Source organism: Meleagris gallopavo, chromosome 9, assembly GCF_905368555.1.
Source record: "Meleagris gallopavo chromosome 9, MGAL_WU_HG_1.1, whole genome shotgun sequence".
NCBI classification, from domain to species: domain Eukaryota; kingdom Metazoa; phylum Chordata; class Aves; order Galliformes; family Phasianidae; genus Meleagris; species Meleagris gallopavo.
The window spans coordinates 16,268,213-16,288,162 of record NC_139412.1 but is presented as its reverse complement, the minus strand read 5'-3'; the positions used below and the strand labels follow the sequence as shown (position 1 = coordinate 16,288,162).

The following is a 19,950-nucleotide window of genomic DNA, read 5'->3' as shown; positions in this document are numbered from 1 at the left end:
GTGTATCATTCTTAAAACCCGAGTGGGATTTGTGGCTTCAGCCTCTTCACTGCTCACAGGGGACCAACCTTCACAGCTGCAAGTACTGCGAGCAGTGAATCCTGAGCTCCAGTAAGCTCCCAGAACCCCAGAGCTTGGAAGCTCAGCGCAGAGAAGTCTCACGCTATGGTATCACAGCCGACCATTCAGCAACAGCTGTTTCTTAAAAACCATCAAAAATATTAACCAAAGAATAGCTTCTGCTGACAGACACTGCAGTGGCACTGCTTTTGGCATCAGAAATAAGTTACGGCCACAGGTATCACAATCGCTGTAGGTCTGTTAAAGCACTCTTCCTTTTGTTGGATCTCGAAGGGAAACATCCCCCATTGCTTCATGCCAACCCACAGGACTGCTGAGAAGCCCTGGGAAACGCACATCTGCCTATGCTAAAGCAGAACTGCACCACCATCAGGGTTCAGCTTGCTTTCCATACACGTTCTGCACTCAGCAGGTTCATTCCAAATCTGGAGAATTGTATACATCATTCTGCATGCTACAACCTTAAAGTGCTGGCTCAGTTTCTGACCTCTATTGAAGTCCAGATTAGTCCTTTCTATGCACATAAATATATATAAAATGCTTGTACATCCAGGAAATTGCCATATTTTAGCAAAATAATGCAGCAAGCGATGCTGAAGTGGTGTGAGACAGTTTGGTCTACAACCCAAGCACAGAGCCGCAGCTGGAATGCACTTGCTGCAGCAGAGCAGAGGGGCCCATCACTGCTAACTCCAGGCAGCTCCAAGAGCCACCTCTGTCTGACCAACAGGCACTGGTGGGACCCAAGCAGCACTCAGCCACAGACCATGAGCTTCTCTTTTAGTACAGTTCTGGTGTGGAACACAAAACTGGAAAAAAAGAACAGGAAAAGCAGCTTTGGACAAGTCAGGTGCTCTTTTCCTTTACAAGTCATTTTCTTTACTATAGAGTTTCTGCTTCACGCTCACCATTTCTCATACCAGAGTTCTTGTGCTCTTACCCTGTTCAAAATTTTGAGATAGATAGTAATAATTAGGAGGTTAAAGCCAGATTAATCCTATAAATAAATTCCTAGACTGCAGCTTTTCAGCGATCCCCTTTTTGCCAGCGAAACTGCAAGGATCTCAGCGCAACGCGCTCTTCATCCTCAGAACATCCAACCCTCACGCCTGCTCTTCTCACAAGTCCCTTTTAGCACAGAGCCAGAGCTGAGGCAACCTGCTGCCAGTGAGGTTCCACCCTCCCATCCTCGTTCCACAATTGAATTCAGAACAAAAAGGAGAAGACAGCCAAAGAAAGCAACACAAAATGTGAGCTTTAGTGGACCGTTGGCTTTCCTGAGCAGTGAGAACTCTCCAGGACTGAGTCTCATCTTAGCAAACAGGGGAGTTACAGGCACACTAGTGCAAAGCAATTGCAAACACATTAGCAGTCAGCCTCTCCATGCTCATCTTCAACACATGAATTTACTAGAAGAGTAACGTTCTCCTCATAGTAGGTTGATTTATTAGTGAGGTACTATCTTTACATTCAGAAGGAGGAAATTCAGACCGGTTCACAGGAACAAGCTGCTAAACGATGAAAGAAGACAACAGCCACAAGCCAGGTTCCAGACAGAAGCACCTTGAGCTTTGTTTTCATTTTCCCACACCATGTACAATGCTTCTCAGTGCAGCATTTATCATGTGGTTTTAACTTTATCAATATCTGATAGCTGTACACAACTAGAAATTTTCTCATATAAAAGGACTGAACAACAAAAGGAAGGTCTCAGTGTCATCTGTAGTCAATCACATCTCTCACATGGACACACGTAACCCCGCTCACTTCTATGGTCCTCAGAACACTTTCTCCAAAAACCATACAGTAGCTTCAAGTAAATTTCCAATTCATCTCATGCTGTATTATTTTGTTGTGATGTGTTTTTTAATTTTTAATTAAAAAAAACGAAGAACTTTTTGTTTTTAAAGGGACAGGTCAGGAGAAGAGCACGGGGGTGGCAGCAGAGAAATAATTAAGAAATTATACAGACTGATAGCCAGTACGACTTTTTCTTCTTCCGATGATGTAAGATATAAAGACAAGAATGATAAGGAAGCCAAGTGCCATGCCAACTGCGACTGGAATAAGAAAGTTGAGGTCAGAATCAGCAAAGCATTCTTCAGCTGCAGAAAGGAAAAAAAAAAAAGAAAAAAAGAAGAACAAAAAACAAAAAGGGAAGTGAGAACAAATTAGTAAAGGAAACCGAGCATCAGAAACCAAGTAAAGTAAGGAGCAAAGACACAACATTTCTGAGAACACTGTATTACATACATATTTGAAGTAAAATCAGTATTGAGCAAATTCTTTAAACACATACTACACATCATTTGCATTGGCAAATTTGCTTCTTGCAATTTCTGCATTACCTTTCATCTTGCTTTGCAGCACTTACGGATGCGTTAGGGATGTACGGACAAGGCAGAGGGCTGAGCACGTTGGCCACTCACAACTCAGTTAACAGCAGTAAAGTGACATAAAACACGGGCTGGTACAGCACTGCCTTTCCCAGAGATTTCTCCCAGAGAAACCACCCAGCCACCACCATTTCTTGAGGCTTCGGACATGCAGACAGCTAACAGGAATCAAACCAAGTCCTGAGGAATCCAAAGGACAGCCCAGGGACATATAATGAAAGCATGGAATGGAAAACACCAAGGGACAATCTGTTTGGGTGGGTAAATTCATTTATTTTCAATACAAATACAAGAAAGGTGTTATCGATGTCAGCAGAGAATGACGCAGGCCTGACCAAAACCAACAGCAGAGAACAAAGAGGAGACAGCTGTAATACTGCAGTGGCTTTCAATACACCAGTTGGAAAGGATGCAATGAACTCCTGTGCGATGCAAACACTCAGAGCAACTTTTAGCAACCAACGCTGGGAACTCATTCCAAACTCCATGGTGCACCGTGAGCAGGCACAGAAGCAGGGCTTGGCACTCTGTACCCATTTCAAGATAGAGCAGAGCTCTGTGCACGGTGCCAAGAGGAAACGCTCCATAAGGTGAGACACCGTGTCAGCACGCTGCTCCAGCACTGCAAGGGTGGCAAGGGTGCTTGGCTTTCTGCTTTTGCAGCAGGTTTTTCGTCTGTTTTTTTTTTGCTTGAGTTTATATTAGAACACAGCAAGCATCACACTTTGCCCAAAGTTATTGGCAGTTAAGTGAGTATTGAAGCTATCTGAGCATCTGAATCAGCCTTGGTGATGGGAAGTTTGCAGTCCAGCACAGCGACTTTCCAAGAAAGGCTGTGTAAGGCTTTTGTTTGGAGGTAGGTAAGCAAGACACACGGAAACTCAGCACCTAAGAACACTGAGCCCTGGCAAAGCTGAAGGCACCTACTGCCAAGCTGAGCAATGCTCCAAAGTGGGGAAAAGGAACAGAATGTGTAACTTACACCACGAGCTAAGCAAAGTCATTCCAACTGCTGAAAAAAGCACTGAAGTGCCTTGAAAGAGAAGCTTCAATTGTGCTATGTGTTCAGGCACCTCGGATCGCTGGAGACCAACATACGCAGTTTAATTACTACATGCTGGGTAACGGGCTGTTACTACAAAAGAATTTGCTAGGGACAAAAGGTACCCAGCAGACAGCAAAGGAATTCCATTCTTCTCTTCTTAATAGGAAATCAATTGCTTTAACACGTATTATAATACAGCACTGTTGCAGGACACTGACAGTACAGAAAAGGTTTAATGTTTGATACCAGGAACATCCCATCTTTCAGCTCTCATAAGTTTGCCACTGCTGTTGGCTCACACTTATCCACGTGTTGCCACAGCACAGGCATTAGAAGCTTCAGAGAAGCATCTGCAGAGACAGACCTGGACAACTGCACATCACCATGAGCAGCCTCCATGTTTAGGCTGTATGGATGGGGGCTGAGTGTTTTAGCCATTTCATTCAACAGACGTTCAAAATAATCAGAAATTTTGGCTACCAAGATTTTTGGGCCTGATGTGAAAAGCCATCTTCCCTTTTAATTACAATCACGAGAAGCAACTAATAAGTGTTTTTTCTTTTTTTTTTTTTCCATTGGTTTAAGGTATTCCGTAGAGAAAACTACAATAAAATTTTACTTTTATTTTTTAAAAGGAGGCGTTCATTCACCGGCTGAAAAAATCCATGAGAACTACTGCCATGGCATCTTTAAGCTAAAAGACCAGAAATCTTGGTATCTTAGAGCACAGTTACAATACTTAGTAAACTGTATATAAGGCACAGTCAATAATAATTAAAACAAACCGCAGTGTATGACAGGTTATATACATTAATACTCAACATCCACAAGCACACATCAAATGCCGTCTCCACAGTCCAGAACAAAACCATGTTTATTCATATAATGCCACTGCATGTCTTTACAATTCTGAAATTTGATGTGTAGTATTTTAGAGAAAAAGCGATCCACTCATCAGTTGATTATGAATAGGATATACTCTGTGCTATTTGCAAAGAAAAAAAAAATAAACCACAACAATGAATTCCACATCAGTTCTTAGCCATGTGCTGGCTTTAGCAAGTGGTCTGACAGGGCAGAGCTGCTGCTCTGAGTCTTTTGAGTTCAGATTTAGTAATTTACTTCAAGAAAGTTAAAAACTTTCCCGTTTTAAAACTGCTCATATCCAGCATTATGGTGTTTCTTGTGGCCCAAAAGGTAAGCCACAATTACTAGGACAACTAATCCTCCCAAAGCTGCTCCTACTGCTATAGGTACAATGAAGTAGTCCACCTCAGGGCTGCAGTCTTCAGCTAAATAGAAAAAGGGCAAGTTTGAAAAAGAAATGCATTTTAATATGCTTAATACCACTTATTTAGAACAGTTATCCTCGCCCCACCTGGACATTAAGACACTCATCTTACCCTTGTCCTCCTCCCCCTCCCCAAAGTACAGCAGCAATAGTCCCCCTTCCAGAGCACCATACTAACAGACTCCCAATTCTATCACCTCCCTTGCTGAAAAGCTGGTATCTGTGTATTACTGCACATTTATTGCTCTTGCATATCCCTAGTACACCATGATGCGCAGGCTTCCCTTGTGTAGGTACTAAAAACCTAGATTTTAAAGTTACAGGTCCTCGTGCTTATTGTAGGACAACAGTAACTTCTGCTCTGCTGCTTCTTTCAAGTTTTGTCACAGACTCACCCAGCCCAGCACGCACCAAAGAGCTGATGGCAGCTTGATACCTGCAGGCCCACTGGATTTACAGCCGTAGGAATGCAAGCTGTTATGACTTTTGTTGAAATATCTATTATTCTTCATATTTAAAAGCTTCAGTTGACCTCAGCTTACATTTCAGAAAGATGACAATTTTATTTTTTCTTTGGGTAGCAAACAAGAAGGTAGGTATAATTTAATGATGTTATTACAGTGCAGACTAGAATGGAGGAGGAGGGCTATAGCATTAGATGGCACTTGTTCCTCCTGTCTCATCAACACAGAGTTCAAAATAGAGATAACGGTAAAGGGAAGACTAATGTCTCTTGCTGCAGAAAAAACAAAGCACTAGGTAGTACTGCTACCAGAAGAACTGGCAGCACAGCCAGGATGGATCACAGTGCTTCTCCCTTGGAGGACAAAGCTGCTAGCCAGCTCCAGAAGGCCCCAATGCTTTCCTACTTTCACTAAATGCAGGGATTTGTTTCATTTCCCAAGATGACTGCAAAAAGAAAAGCTGAACTTTTCCCAGCTGTACATTAGCTTAAGAGGGCTAGCAAAAAAATCACACCAGAAAGCTTTCTTGTCTGGAAGGAGCTGCAATTGCCAAAATAGTTTACAAGCAAATTTCTAACGACGAACCAGACTTGTAGAGTTCCAATTAGTTCTCAAGTTGTCTTCTGTTAGATGACTGCACCCAAGCACACTTCAGAATGTGCTGGAAAGCAAAACATTAAGACACAGGCAACCAAGGACTCTCTGAGGAGTGCCTTCAAGAGTCACACAACAGAAGCTCAGATAAAGACTGACTGAAGTTGGCCTTACTCATTTATTTTCTTATAGAAAAGATAATACAAGATGTCTGCTTTCAAATCGGTTAAAAAGTATGAACGAGTTTCCTTAAGAAACAGAAGAATCTTTATTATTTAGAACACAGGTTGAGCAGGTTGACAATTCCCTATGGAGCAACACAGACAGGAAATGTGGCGGTTTTATAACAACAGGCAGTCAGGTGAAACTGAGATGTTTTAGAAGCAGGTAACTGCACAGCGGTGTAGGAGGACTTTAATCTCGGCGCCAATATACTTGCAGATGAAGATCAGCTTCCAGGTTTTTGCAAGGAGGCATTTAGTTTTGTTGAATTTTTAGTGCAAAGCACTCCCATCTTCTATTTCATCACTTAAAAACCAAACGCAGCTCAAAAGCTCACACGATCAGAAGAGGACAGTGTGGTGACTACTCCTTAACACAAGTGTACATAGATCTGGTGATGCTGAGTATCAGTCAGTAAAATGCTAAAAAAAATCTACATGAACTTCATATTAATATATCCTTAAATGCAGAAAATAATTAGAGCCACTAGTTGACATATTTTTTTAATTAAAAAGTAAAGTCTTGAAATCTGTTTTGAGATTAAACTTATAGTCGTTCCCCGCTTTCATTAAAATGATTTTCAGTAACCGATGCAAAATTCAAGCTGTAGATTACAAGCTATAGCAAGCTCTATCCACCCATTCTTGCTTCCCTAGCTAGCGATACGATGAAAACTTTCACCCAAAAAATGTTACTGAAAGAAGTGGTTTGCATACAAACATGCCACAGACATTTCTACAACCCCAGAAAACACTAATAAAACACAAAAGCAGCTTTGTTGCAGGTTAAACTCATCCTAAAGGAGACAACTATGTTTGTTAAATGACTGGTTTAAGCAGCTTGTGTTATGACATAAGTAAAAAGACACACATTGTTTAGAAAAGTTTGGTTTTTTTTCCATGCAATAAAAACTGTTACAGCACAAAGAGGACAGAAAAAGGTTGTGCAGCAAGGGTTAGTCTCTACAGAGCTGCAGCTTGAGGACAGTCCATCTGCACTGTATATTTAAGCTAGTCAGCCTTTGCACACAGCAGGAAAAATAGGCGTAGTGGGTCCATCTCAGACTTGTTTGGCTTTTGCATTCTTAACATTAATAAAAGCTACACAGCACACAGTCAAACATAAAGTACATTAAACACTGAGTATGCCAAGGGCAGACAGTTATAATGTGGATTTCGATTAGCAGAGAACCATTCAAGATGAAGACTTAAAGACAGCTCAAGTTGCAGCAACAGATACTGGCTAATTGAATGAAAGCATCCTTGAAGTTACAATGGTCATTCAAAGCAATAAGATAAGATAGACCAGTTCTCTGCAAAGTATAAAGTTAAGTGCACTTTGAAGTTCTGGACTATTTAGAATGGTTATTCCCTTTAAATTGATGCCAGTAAAAAAAAAAAAAAAACCTGTATGAATTTAACAGAATTCTGCCTCAGTTGAATATTTCAGGGGAATGCCATGATGAAGAACTCATGCCTAATAATTCATTGAAAAAAAAAAAAAAAAAAGGGAAAACAAAAAAAACCACAACACTTTTTTTTTTAGAAAAGCATTTGGAAACTGCACCAAATTCTTCCAATACACGCTCCACCTGGCAGGTTACCCACTTGGTTTGTACAGCCACGGTATGGGATGGCTCCCAAAACCACTGGGGCAGGAGTAAACTACTCAAACTCCAAAGCTAAGTAAGTTACTGCTGCCACTTCAAAAAAAAAAAATAAATAATAATAAAAAAAAAATCACTCAGTCACCAGCTGAAGTTCAACTATGAAAAACCAAGCTGTTACTGGGCATCATACAATCCGTGGTAGTACTACATGAGTCAACATGGTGACAAATGCTGCCAACTTAACCCATAAATGAGACAACAACTAAGGAATGCAGAAGAGAGAAGCAAGTACAAATCCTATGCAATTCTGGGATTTGCCCAATGCACATCAGTTTGGAATGTGCTCTATTTCAGGCTACGATTTATAAAAAGTAAATCCTAAACATTTCAAGGTTTTGTTCAAAATAAAATCCTTGGCCTAGTCATTTATGCAATAGTGATATCTGCCATCTTCAGAACAGGTGTGAGACTCACGTCATCTTCTTGGAGCTGGAAAACTAGAAAACGTAGTTCTGCTTCATCTGAGATAAGCATTCTCCCTCTGCTTCTCAACTCCAACTAGCTGTGGCTAGTATTTAGTCATAAGTTTTGGGGCTTTTTTGGACTTCGGAACTTGCACTTGCTTCAATAAGGGTGAAATCAGAACAGTGATTACATTTTGATTCACAAAGTTTGATATCCAGCATAGCTTTTCCTTCTGCCAATTATGTAAGCAATCACTATAATGACAATCAAGCCAGCAAGTGCAGCACCAACTACAATTGGAACTAGAATGGTGTCATCATCCAGCGAACACTCCTGGGCTGTAGATAAGAAAAAGGTTGCAACAAGGAATAAATAAAGACAGAATACTTGCCAAGCGTGGTATAAAAACCTATCTTCCTTAACACGAAGATGAACAAAATCAAGTATTTGTACAGGTTTATACTAAGAAAGAACAAACTGCAGAGTTCTCATGGGTATTTCTAGCATTAAGCATTATCACCCTGCACACAATCTGGGGAGTCAATTTACCACTCCCCACGAAAAAAAAAAAAAGAACTTGAAAATCCACGCCCAGACTGTCTACAGATGAACCTGCAAGTACTGTCATGAGACACAAGGACCAAAATATGCTGAAGTTTATTAATAAAGTTCATTCAAATCTGTCCCGTTTTCCCCAGACACAACTAGGATAACGAAGCAAACATCTTAGAATGTTTGTTTGGTCCTGCATATACAAGACAGCTTCCAGAAGAAGCTGTTAGTTCTTTTTTCCACAACACTGCTATTCCTTAGGAATGTTTACATAGATCAGTAGGTCTAAAAAATTGCCTGAAGTTGTTGAAGTTCACTTTTATTCAAGTTCTTTCCCACTGCCTTATATATTCAACCTACAAAAATCTATATATTAAGATGTCAGGCAATACTGAGACCTCTAGCTCCCTCCAGAGGAGAACTGACATGCTTAGTAGACCTGTTTTTTTGTTTTGTTTTTTAACATATTGACAATAAAGCTCACAACCTTCCTCGAATTTGAATGTCAGCCTCAGAAGTTTAATTTCACGTATGCAAAAAAATACACTGGGGTAAAAGCTTAAAAAAAAAAAAAAAGTAGTACTTATGGCCAGCTCTGGTACTTTTTAGCAAGTAAGAGTTTTATAAGCATTTCAAGAATTAGTACAAAAATAAAATAACTTACCTATTGAGAATTTATTTTCTTTCACAAGGAATGGTTGAACCCATAGGTTAAAAGTATGTACTTGAAGATCTTCATTAATCTCAAGAGTTTGCTCCTTACGGCACATATAAGAATTACCAAGGGAAGCATCCCATTTGCTGAAGTTGTTGTTATCTGCACTTAAAATGACTAAACAAAAGAATGAAAAAAAAAAAAAAAAAAAAAAGGAAATTTCCACGCCTACTTTAAATACAAGAAACATGCTAATACATTCATAGGACTGAGGATCTGAATCTAGATGGACCAGCTTTTCAGGTTTGGCTACTCTAAAATACAAAACAGTTTTAAGTTTGATTGATCTGCTTAATTTCACTGCCTGGTTTCTTTTGGATATTATAATACTTAACAGTAGCCTATCCTCCATATCAATATGGCATTAGGCTTTTCTCATACCTTCTCTCATCCTAACACAGACGTAGTGCAGGCACTTTACTGCTCTTTTAATTGCAGTAGCTGTGACAGTTTAAAACTATATTTCTGATTTGGAAGAAAAATCTATGCCTGAGTTTTTGAAGGATTGGACTCTTCTCCAGTGTTGAGCAGAAGTGACAGGAAAATACTGCACCATTTTCAAGCAAAGACAACAGCTGGTTTAGGAAAAACAAAAAGCTTCAACTTACTTTGTACCTCAGAATTTTATGTTACTGAGAACTGTAATGTAAGAAAAGCCCTCCCAGTTTGTTTTATTAAAAAGAGGCTTCAGTCACAGAAGTCTCAGCACAACCCTACACTGTTGTTTCAAATGACCCTTGCAATCATTTGTGCTTGTTACTCTTGTTCATATCAACTAAAAGACTCAGATGTAGGAAGCATGTAGCAGTAAGCACGAACAGTATTTTCATCAGAAGTATACAATGAAATGTAGAAATTGAAGTTTACACTCACTTTACATGCAGTCATTACTTACCAGAACCGTTCTGATGGTTGAGTAGTGTAACGTTCACCTCTTTCAGATAAAATTTTTGTACACTTGCACTTGCATTCTGTTTAACAAGTGAGAACCAACTGTCAGTGTGTCATTCTGCATTTTCAATTTTAATAACACATTTCCAAAGTTTAGTACATTTACCACAGTCCCACATTTCCCCACAACTTCATCCCAAACACCTTTTTGCCCTGATGCAAATGGCAGTCAGCTAGTCAGTCTCACTTCCTTCATGAAAACTGCCTATCAGCAGCAAGTTGCAGGATTTTACCACAAATGCTCATCACACAATGCTGTTAAAGCAGAAACTTAAAGTATAAGTTACTTACAACAACGAAAATGAAATCAATTAATGTCCTATTTCCATCATTCAATTTCAAAGTAGCTGATGTGTTACCACATGTTCCATCTGCACCAGTTGTTTTCGGATCGATGTTGATCAGAAGAGGCTGGAACACATACACACCACGTCAAAGGAGCTCAGCTAACTTGCATCTATCATGAATCTACTATTTTACTTAGCAGCAGTCTTAAGCTTGAGGAGCATGTAATAAAGGAGAAGACAGCACAAACACCAAGTCTAGCTACCACCTAACTAAAGCTGCTTGAGTTACTTTACATGTTGGTATCACTGAGACAAACCACCCTGTGAAGTTTCACTTCCACTTAATAAAGATAAATACATAAAAAGAAAGGTCAGGGCATTTTTCCTTCGCGCATCTAAAAGAAAACTTAGCTGCTTAGCTTTGGCTCCCTCTGTGGGAAAAGACAGCAGCTGCAGGCCCCAAGAGCCTAGGAAAGTTCCAGTCTTTCAACGACCTTACATTTATTCCTAGTAACCAGTTAGGTCTGATCAAGGTAAGGGTTTGCAGCTAACTAGGTGTTAGGCCTCAGAATTATTCCATGGTCAGAGGGGTGTCTTGTACAACTGGAAGCAGTTCTGGACAGCCAGCAGTGCACCAAGCAAACACTCTGCACTCACATTTCACACACGCAAAAACAACCACAGCAACCTTTCTACTCATCTTCACTAACTCCAACATGGCCAAGAGACAGGTGCTGCACCTAGGTCAGGGCAATCTAAAACACCAGTACAGACAAACTTTAAATGAGCCAGTAATGCACAACTGCAGTCCAGAAGGCCAAGTATATCCTGGATTGCATCAAAAGTGCAGCCAGAGGGCAAGGGAGGAGATTCTTTCCCTCGGCAGTACTCTTGTGAGACTCTATCTGGAATACTGCACTGCACCTTGGGGTCCTCCAGCACAATAAGGACATGGATCTGTTGGAGTGAGTCCAGAGGGCTATCAAAACAATCAGAGCACTGGAGATATGAAGATGGGCTGAGCTACCTGGGGCTGTTTAGCCTAAAGAAGAAGGGCTGAGACCTTACTGCAGCCTTCCAATACTTAAAGGAAGCCCACAAGAAAGATGGGGAAAGACTTCTGACCAAGCCGTGCAGCGATAAGACAAATGGTAACCGTTTTAAACTAGAAGAGAGTAAGTTCGTTCAGATTACATACAAAGAAATTCTTTACTATGAAGGTGGTGAGGCACTAGCACAGGCTGCCCAGGGAAATTGAATGCACCATCCCTGGAGGCATTCAAGGCCAGCCTGGTTGGGGCCCTGGGCAGCCAGATCTGCTGGAGCTGTTCCTGTGCATGGCAGGGAAGAGCTGGAACTGCATGAGCTGTAAAGTACTTTTCAACTGAAACTATTCTATGATTCTATTCCAAAATTTGAAAACATAAGAGAGGCACCTTGTCTTGGGAAATATTCAGCTGCAGCCCCACAGTAGCCAGAAGACAAGTTTTGTTTCCAGTTTTAAGAGAATAGTTTCCTGTGACTGGATTCTCAGGTTTGGGAGCGGTGGTTGGAGCAGGTGAAATGGTGGTAGATGCAGTAGTTACATTGGCAACAGTAGGCAGAACAGTAGGTGCAGCAGTAGGTGTATCAGCAGAACACCTAGACTCTGGAAAGAAGGTTTAACCACCATTTCAGTGATGAAGTTTTTATTAAGGCTTATGTCTGAGAAGTCAGTTTGGTACAGACACCCATTTCTAAGCTGAAATCTAAGCTCAATGGGGATCTGCTCATCACCAAATGAAGAGTCTCCAACTCAGCACTGTGGCACAATACTCCAAGTGATTAACAGCTGCAATTTATTCTGAGAAATTCTACGTTACTCATCATTTTAAATCCATGTACTACAAGCAATGCTACTTCTCTAATACACTGAAGCAAAACACATCCACAAAAGTAAACATTAGTGCTTATAAAACTGCTATACACCTTGCAGTTTAAGTAAACAATGTCATATGTAGCAGGATGATATGCTGGTCTCCTCTGCCTAGTAGAACTATGAGAAGCTATCACAAGCTTTCTATTATTTAAATGAAAAAGCAGTAAATTTTCCACTGAAAACAGAAAGCAACCAGTTGAAAAACCTCCACGCTCAAATGATCCAGTTTGCAGCAACACTTCTGGAGTGTTTGGAGTGTCTAATACCCTCAAGTGCACTCTATTAGAATTCTGCTGGGAAATTTACTACACAACTGCATGTGCTCTATTGATATCTTTTTTTTTTTTTTTTTTTTTTCTTTCTTTCCAGGAACAAGGAAAGACATGGTTGAAGACTTTATATATACATGCACACATATATGTATTATTCAACATGGCACATTTTAGAACTGTTGGATCTTTTTTAATTACTGGATTTCACCCCTGCACTAGGACACCATAAAAAAAAAAAAGCCCATTTACAATTTGAAACACTCACCTTTTTTACTAATTGTGCCATTCTGAACAAAAGGCTGCATAGTAACATTCCAGAAAATCTGTGTTACATTTTCTGCTTCAAAAGAGATAGTATGATGACACACAAAGACATTATCCACTTGAACTGGATGCATAGCATCCTTTACAACAATTGTAACTGGTCCTACAAATAAAAACAAATATTTTAATGTTTTGTTTACCACAAGAACATTTACAGGTAGTGTTATGTTTTCTGTAATTCATAAGACAAAGAAATAACAGGAATTAAGTCTAACAGTCCTAACCTCTCTTGAATGTTTTAGCCATGTGTTCTGACCTGATGTGACACAGAGAAGTCTTTAGAAAGGAGAACACTAAGTCTCTGTTCAAGAAAAAAACCACACTGGTAGGACTAAGTATACAGAGAAACCCTAACACTTTTTATTTTCCTACACAGAAGGTGAACAAACAGAAATCAGTCTTATATTTGCCCCTTATGTGCTAGAAGCATCCCCTCCCCCATCAAACCTGTTCAAATGGTTAACCTTCCCTTTCTGTTCCACCTAAGGGCACTAGTCAAGCTAACTTAAGGCACTAGTTAACTAGTTAACCTAACAAGTCTGCACTCTTATCCAGTACACAGGCACTACGAGCAGCAGCAGCGTTCTGCACGGAGGTCATCAGATACCCTCGCAGTACTTCGAACTTTGGAAAAGCCAAGCGAGGTCAGGGACACGAGATAATGCTACCTTGTCTTCTAGCATCAGGAAAGACAGCAGTATCATTGGTGTTGTAGGTAAATGTGATAAACTCAGCCCGGTAAGTTCCGTTGTTTTTTGTGAAGTTAACACTCCAAGAGTGACCATCTCCAAACTGCACTGCCAGAAGCGCAGCCCGTGTGTCACTGCCACAGATGCTTCCGTTGTGTGTCACAGTGGATGTCAAATCCAAGCTTGCATTTTTCTAAAAGAAAAAAGTTTGCACTATTTTCAGATAACCATTCTTCCCCATGGCAGCCTTATAAACCTGCCAGAGTTAGATGGAACCTTGCACAGGACCAGTAAGATTATTTTAGGCTTTTCCACAGTTTTGTAGAATAACCCTCCTGACACCGGGCTCACAAGGGAGCCACATCAGGTCTGAGAACAAAATTACAAATTTAACTTGGCTGATAAACTCCACTACACCAAAGCACAACTAACATTCAATGTTTAGCCTCAGAATACTGCTACATTGATAAATAAAATCACCAACTTAGACCAGTATGCCTTCTAGGTGCAGTAGGGTACTTGTATTATTAATTGAGAACTTATGCTTTGTTTTAAAATGGATGTTTAGAAACACTCTTAATAATTGCCTCTATCAAGAAAACCAATAAACTAAATACAAAGTGTATCAAATTGTTTTATCCCAGACTAAATGCAGTTCTCAACAAAAGTTAGCTCCAAATACTTACATAATCACTACTGTTTGTTTCATATTTTATCAAGAATTTCATCATCCATTGTGCGTACAAGCATGTAACATTAGAGGCATCCTTTACATCTACTTCCACTGCATAGGACTGGAAAAAGCCTGAAAGATACAATTATTAGCTATTAAGACATACATAGACTTTACACTCATTACAAAGCAGTACATTCTTTCAGACTGGATTCTATTTGTCAGACACCGATCTGATAGCCAGATATCTAACAAATGTTAAAACTAGGAAGCCCCTCATCAAGTTATCAGTGCTAAATACTAATTGAGAGGATAATTTATAGTCTACTTGCCGGACCAAGGCCAACAAATTAAATGAGCATTAGCTTTCTGCTGACTGAAACTGAGTAAACCAAACTGCATGAACACAGCACTCAGAACAATGTAGTACTTGTTGACCAGAGTCTCCATGTTGTTTCATCGATGGCGTGACTCCAGCTGACCTCCAAGAAAGATCAGTGTGCTTTCTACAATTTCTGGCTCAAAGGACACGGGTGTTAAATTTCATTCAAGGTTTTAGAGAACTTGTTATAGTTGGATTTTTAACCCAGCCCGACTCCCAGCACAGAGACTTCCCCAAAGCCAGTTCTCATTTGGTTTTGCTCAGCATTCCCAGTCTGCCACAGTTCCCTAAAACAGACAGGACTGAAATACGAGAAGAATCATTCCTGACTAACATAAGGTTGATGTTTGTCAGGCTCATTTCCTTAAAATGATGGGAACTGTGATTGCACAGTTCTCTTCAATAGCCATTCAAGCCTTCCATCCCTCAACACACAGAATCCGCGGTACTTCACACTCTGCATCACACTTTACCTTGACGTTAAGGACTTCTTCCCTGCCCGATACCAGTTCTCTTCCACCAGCAACACAAAGCTCAGCACACAAGACAGTTGGCTGTACCAGCATTCAAGTGCAGCCTGCATTGTTTATGCTGTTTGGAGCACCTTCTGTAAGAAGCATCCAAGGTAGAGCCAGGAGAAACTTGTCTGTGTTGACTTTGAAGCCATTGTGCTCAATACCACACATGAATTTATCACTGCTAGAACAAACCCTAATGTAACTATTGTGCGGTAAGAACACGTCAGATTAAGGACAAGGCAGTAAATGAGGGGTTCACATGGTTTATTCTAAACTTGAAGCAGTAAACCTCAAGGAGCTCTAGCTTCAACAATAGCAGCAAATACATCACCCCACCTGACCAAGCATCATACCTAATAATATCACTTAAGCATCACGTTCAGTAACCCAGGCCATACTCTATTTGTTTACAGGAGGCACATAAACGCGCACTCTATCCCCAACAGCTCACAGAATGACTTATTAAATAAGCTCTAAGAGTCTGGTGGTAACATCCATACTTTTGTTCTTTTGTTACTGATCCTCAGTAAGCAGGGTAACAGATACAAGCAGCACATCTCATGCCCAGGCAAGGCACTTGCAGGGTGTTAAAGCAGCAGTGCAAATGGCTTTTAGAAGAGTTACTGTTAGCACACAGATCTGTGGTGCAACCCAGAGATAACAGCTCTGCAATCTGCCAACACACAGCACCGGAACTCGTTGCCAAGAGTCAGTTTGGAGTTCCAGCAACGCTAAAAACTCTTACCCTTCTGACTGAAGGAGGGATTTGATACTGCACCTATGTACCAGCCCTTCTCATTTCAGAAAGAATGTGGAAAATCTAAAGTTTTGGGCAACCACTGCAACTCAGCCAGGCCAGCTGTGGTGCCTGCATACAAACACACCTGCAGGTCACGCCGCCTGGCACGCCGAGCGACTCCACTGAGGCACAAAAAGAGTATAAACCAAAGAGGATTTTGGTATTAATGCCTCGGTAATTTGCTTTGTAACGCTGTGATTTTTATTTATTTAACTTTTCAGTGCTGTTTTACATAAGCAAGGCTCTTTCACCTTCGTAAGGAAAAAAGATAAGGGGTGTGAAATTCTGTATTTGCTGGGAGTTAGTGGGGCACAGAAGGCAGATATCTTACTGATTGGGACCGAAAGCACCCTCAGGATGATGTGGCATCAGAAGCAGCGGGTTAAATACTACACAGACTCTTTACAGAGAAAACAGCTTGAAAATAACTTCTCTAAAGGGGATATTTCAATATAGGTGCTATTAGGTTCAACAGCAAAGAGAAATGCCACACCAAGCAGGTTCACAGGGCAGACCAGGCACACCCTGACCTACTTAGTTACACCGACAGCAAGTAACCGCAACTGTAAAAGCAGATATCGGGGCGTTTTGTCGCCGGTAGGAAATGACTTCAGAAAACACACGATCCCCACACTGCACAGCACTTGGTCTACTCTAAATAACCGAAAACAGGCAAAAGGTGACAAAGACTGAGTGCAGCCGGCACGGTGCACAGCGCGGAAACGGGTTGCTGAACCGCCACATTTATCGCACAGCGATGGAAAAGCAGAGGCCCGAAGCCCCGCCGCACGGAGCAGCGCCCAGCCCAGCGCTTGCGTAACAGCGCCGGCGGCAGCAAAGCCGGCGGTCACACAGCAGGTTATTGGCACAACGCAGCCCGGCTTTTCGCAACGCCCGCTCGGCGATGCGTTTATTGGGGACGTGCGCGCAGGGCATGAAAGGCTGGTTTTGCTTTTTTCTCGCCCTGCCATCGCCGCTTTCACCGAGGCGGGCGCTGGGGCGGAAGGCTGCGGCACGACCTGCTGCCGGGGGAAGCCGCCCGAGTTGGCGGCTCGGCGGCAGGCGTTGGGATGGAGCGGATGAAGAACCGCCGGGCGCACGGCGGGGCGGGCGGCGCCGCAGACTCTGTGGATGATGCCCCTCCGCGCTTCACAAACAGAGCTGCCTGCCTCTCGACTAACGCTTCCTTTTTTCCTTTTTATCCATTCTTTTCTTTTTTTTTTTTGCCCCACAAGCTGCCGTTTCCCTCCTGGAGGTGGCAGGCAGCGGGCTCCCCGCCCCGCTCCGACCCGGGCAGGCGCCGCCCGGCACGGTTCGGTTCCGTGTGCCGCTCCTCTCGCCCCGCTCCCCCGCGTGCCATGCCGACCCGGCCGCGCTCCCCCACGGCCGCCCCGCACGCCGGGCCCATCCCCGGCCGGCCCGCAGTTCGGCAGCCGCTCCCCCGCGGCCGCGTCACGTGCTCTGGGGACAGCGGCACGCGCCGCCCGCGCGCCCCCACCCCGCAACGCCGCGACGCCGCCCGCGCGCCCCCACCCCGCGACGCCGCCCGCCCCGCTCACCGCAGGCGCCGAGGAACAGCAGCAGCGCGAGGCCGGCGATGCGGCGCGGCGGTGCCATGCTGCCGGCCGAGGGGCTCTTCCGAGGGGCAGGCGGGCGCGGCAAGAGCGTCGACGTCGGTCATGTGAGGGGAGGGGCGGCGCCGCCGATCGCCGCGGCGGAGCTCGATCCTACGGCTCGCGGATCGGGCGCCCCTCGCGGTGCCGCGGGCGGGCGGGTTTTCCCCGGCCGGCGGAGCCGGAGGAGAGGCCGCCCTGCTTTCTCCGTCCGTAGCGGCCGTGAGGGGTTCTGTCGCCTTTCCCACACGAGAAGGAAGGAGTCTGTGGTGTGAGCCCCTTCGAAGTGCGAGGCTGAGGGGATATGTGCTGAGTGCGGCACGGGAACACTGAGGGCAGGTGAGGCACCGAGATGCCCGGTGTGGAAAAAAAATAACAACAATAAAGAAGGAAGCCACTCGATTTATTGTATCCATAATAAATAAATAAATAGAAGGGTGAGAAATGACAACAGATGTCACTGCCATTGCCCGTCCTGCTGCAGCCATCCCTGCCCGTCACTGAGCAGCTCCCCTCATCACTGCCCCTGCTGAGCACCTCTGCCTAGACATCACTGCGTGTGAATAAGGTGTAAAAGTTAAATAATTTCAAAATACACGGGACTAATCTTTATTATTATTGCTGTTGTTATTATTATCATCATTATTATTATTATTATTTCTGCCTTTGGGCTTAATTTATTGAGAAGCTTCCTGACAAAATCATAGAATCATAGAATGGCCTGGGCTGAAAAGGACCACAATGCTCATCCAGTTCCAACCTCCTGCTATGTGCAGGTCGCCAACCACCAGACCAGGCTGCCCAGAGCCACATCCAGCCTGGCCTTGAATGCCTCCAGGTTTGGGGCATGCACAACCTCCTTGGGGAACCTGTTCCAGTGCCTCACCACCCTCTGTGTGAAAAACTTCCTCCTAACATCTAACCTAAACCTCCCCGTGTCAGTTTAAAACCATTCCTTGTCCTGTCACTATCCAGCCTTGTAAACAGGGTGGTAAAATAATCATATTTAACACCCAGCATGTGCTGCAGGCTGCTGAGGAGCATGGGGTAACAGCAGCAGGGCTGGAACCAGCACCTGAAAGTAGCAGTACTCCTGTCTTTCTCCTCCCCGTTGAGAAGAACAAGACATTTCAGAGGCTGGCAGAGACCTGCCTCTGCTGCCTTTACAGCAGTGGTGCCTCATGGTTCTTCATTGCTTTGCTGCAAGGTCCTCTTCATAAAGAGTGATCTCTGAGAGAGTTAAGAGCAATTACATCAAGAGGATTTCAATATTTGGATGGAGGCACTGAAGTGGGCTTTAATTACTGGGAAGAGAAGAAAATGCTTGGTACGTTCTAGGCACGTTGTGTTCTGGAATATCACATTTTGCACTAACTGGAGCATTTATTTCAGGACGTGTAGCTTCATTTATAATCATTGATATATTCAAATATCCCCTTGTTCTGAGTGAAGAATCCTGCCTGTTTTGATCTCTCGCTCATACACAGGAAATGGACTGTGAAATGATGAGATCTTCCACAGAAGGAAGTGGCAGCCTGACTACCTTGCCTGCATTATGCTGACTTAGTGGAGTGTGAAATGAAACCAAATGGCAGATATCATAACAAGCAAATCAGGTTCTGTTCAATAGCACAGAATGAAATTAGCATCTGGTGTAGGATTAAAATAATAGGACAGCTTACAGTTTAGTACAAGGAAAAATGGTGGGAAAAATCTTCCCACCAGAAATATCTTCATTAATATTATCCTCTGTTGGTTTGCACCTGATTGTTTTGCCTTCCCTGTATTTCCATCCCTGACATATAACTGCTTTCTTGTTTTGTGCTGTTACATCATTTTACTGTAATGTGGCTCACGCAGTTTTTATTCAGGGGTTGCTCTATCAATTGAGACAATTGAAAGTTCCTCTTGGGACCAACTGGACAACAGAGCGTGGGCCCAGTCCTGCCTGCAGTGAGGTCAGCACCAAACTGGCTGTAAGAGTAGCCAGCAGAAAGCTGAAGCCTTGGAGTTTGCCCAGCAAAACCTGCATGCTTCATCCTGAGCGTGGTGGCTCTCCTCGAAGGCTGTGGTTCTGAGCAGCACTGTGC

At 42.9% G+C, this 19,950-nt stretch overlaps 1 protein-coding gene across 3 annotated transcripts; it reads right to left on the bottom strand.

The window, feature by feature from the left end:
- Positions 1-1,499: 1,499 nt before the first annotated feature.
- LAMP2 (lysosome associated membrane protein 2) lies at positions 1,500-17,961 on the bottom strand. Of its 3 annotated transcripts, none has more exons than XM_085230328.1 (9): positions 17,807-17,961; positions 14,562-14,680; positions 13,855-14,068; positions 13,128-13,289; positions 12,109-12,320; positions 10,677-10,796; positions 10,330-10,405; positions 9,384-9,551; positions 1,500-2,186 (listed from the first exon to the last, which is right to left on the bottom strand). In XM_085230328.1, the coding sequence occupies exons 1-9, from the start codon at positions 17,862-17,864 to the stop codon at positions 2,044-2,046; spliced, it is 1,272 nt and encodes a 423-aa protein (XP_085086454.1). In that variant the 5' UTR covers positions 17,865-17,961; the 3' UTR covers positions 1,500-2,043. The 3 variants fall into 3 exon arrangements, with proteins under 3 accessions (XP_085086454.1, XP_085086453.1, XP_085086455.1); XM_085230327.1 differs by lacking the exon at positions 1,500-2,186 and adding an exon at positions 2,730-4,814; XM_085230329.1 differs by lacking the exon at positions 1,500-2,186 and adding an exon at positions 6,031-8,505.
- Positions 17,962-19,950: the final 1,989 nt, after the last annotated feature.

Bases quoted from the DNA above. Each gene is read 5' to 3' on its own strand.
- LAMP2 (XM_085230328.1), bottom strand. From the start codon at position 17,864: ATGGCACCGCCGCGCCGCATCGCCGGCCTCGCGCTGCTGCTGTTCCTC. The intron at 13,290-13,854 runs GTAGCATTATCT...TTTTATTTGTAG, and splicing joins TCCTGATGCTAGAAGACAAG to GACCAGTTACAATTGTTGTA. The intron at 9,552-10,329 runs GTAAGTAATGAC...TCTTTTGTTTAG, and splicing joins CAACCATCAGAACGGTTCTG to TCATTTTAAGTGCAGATAAC.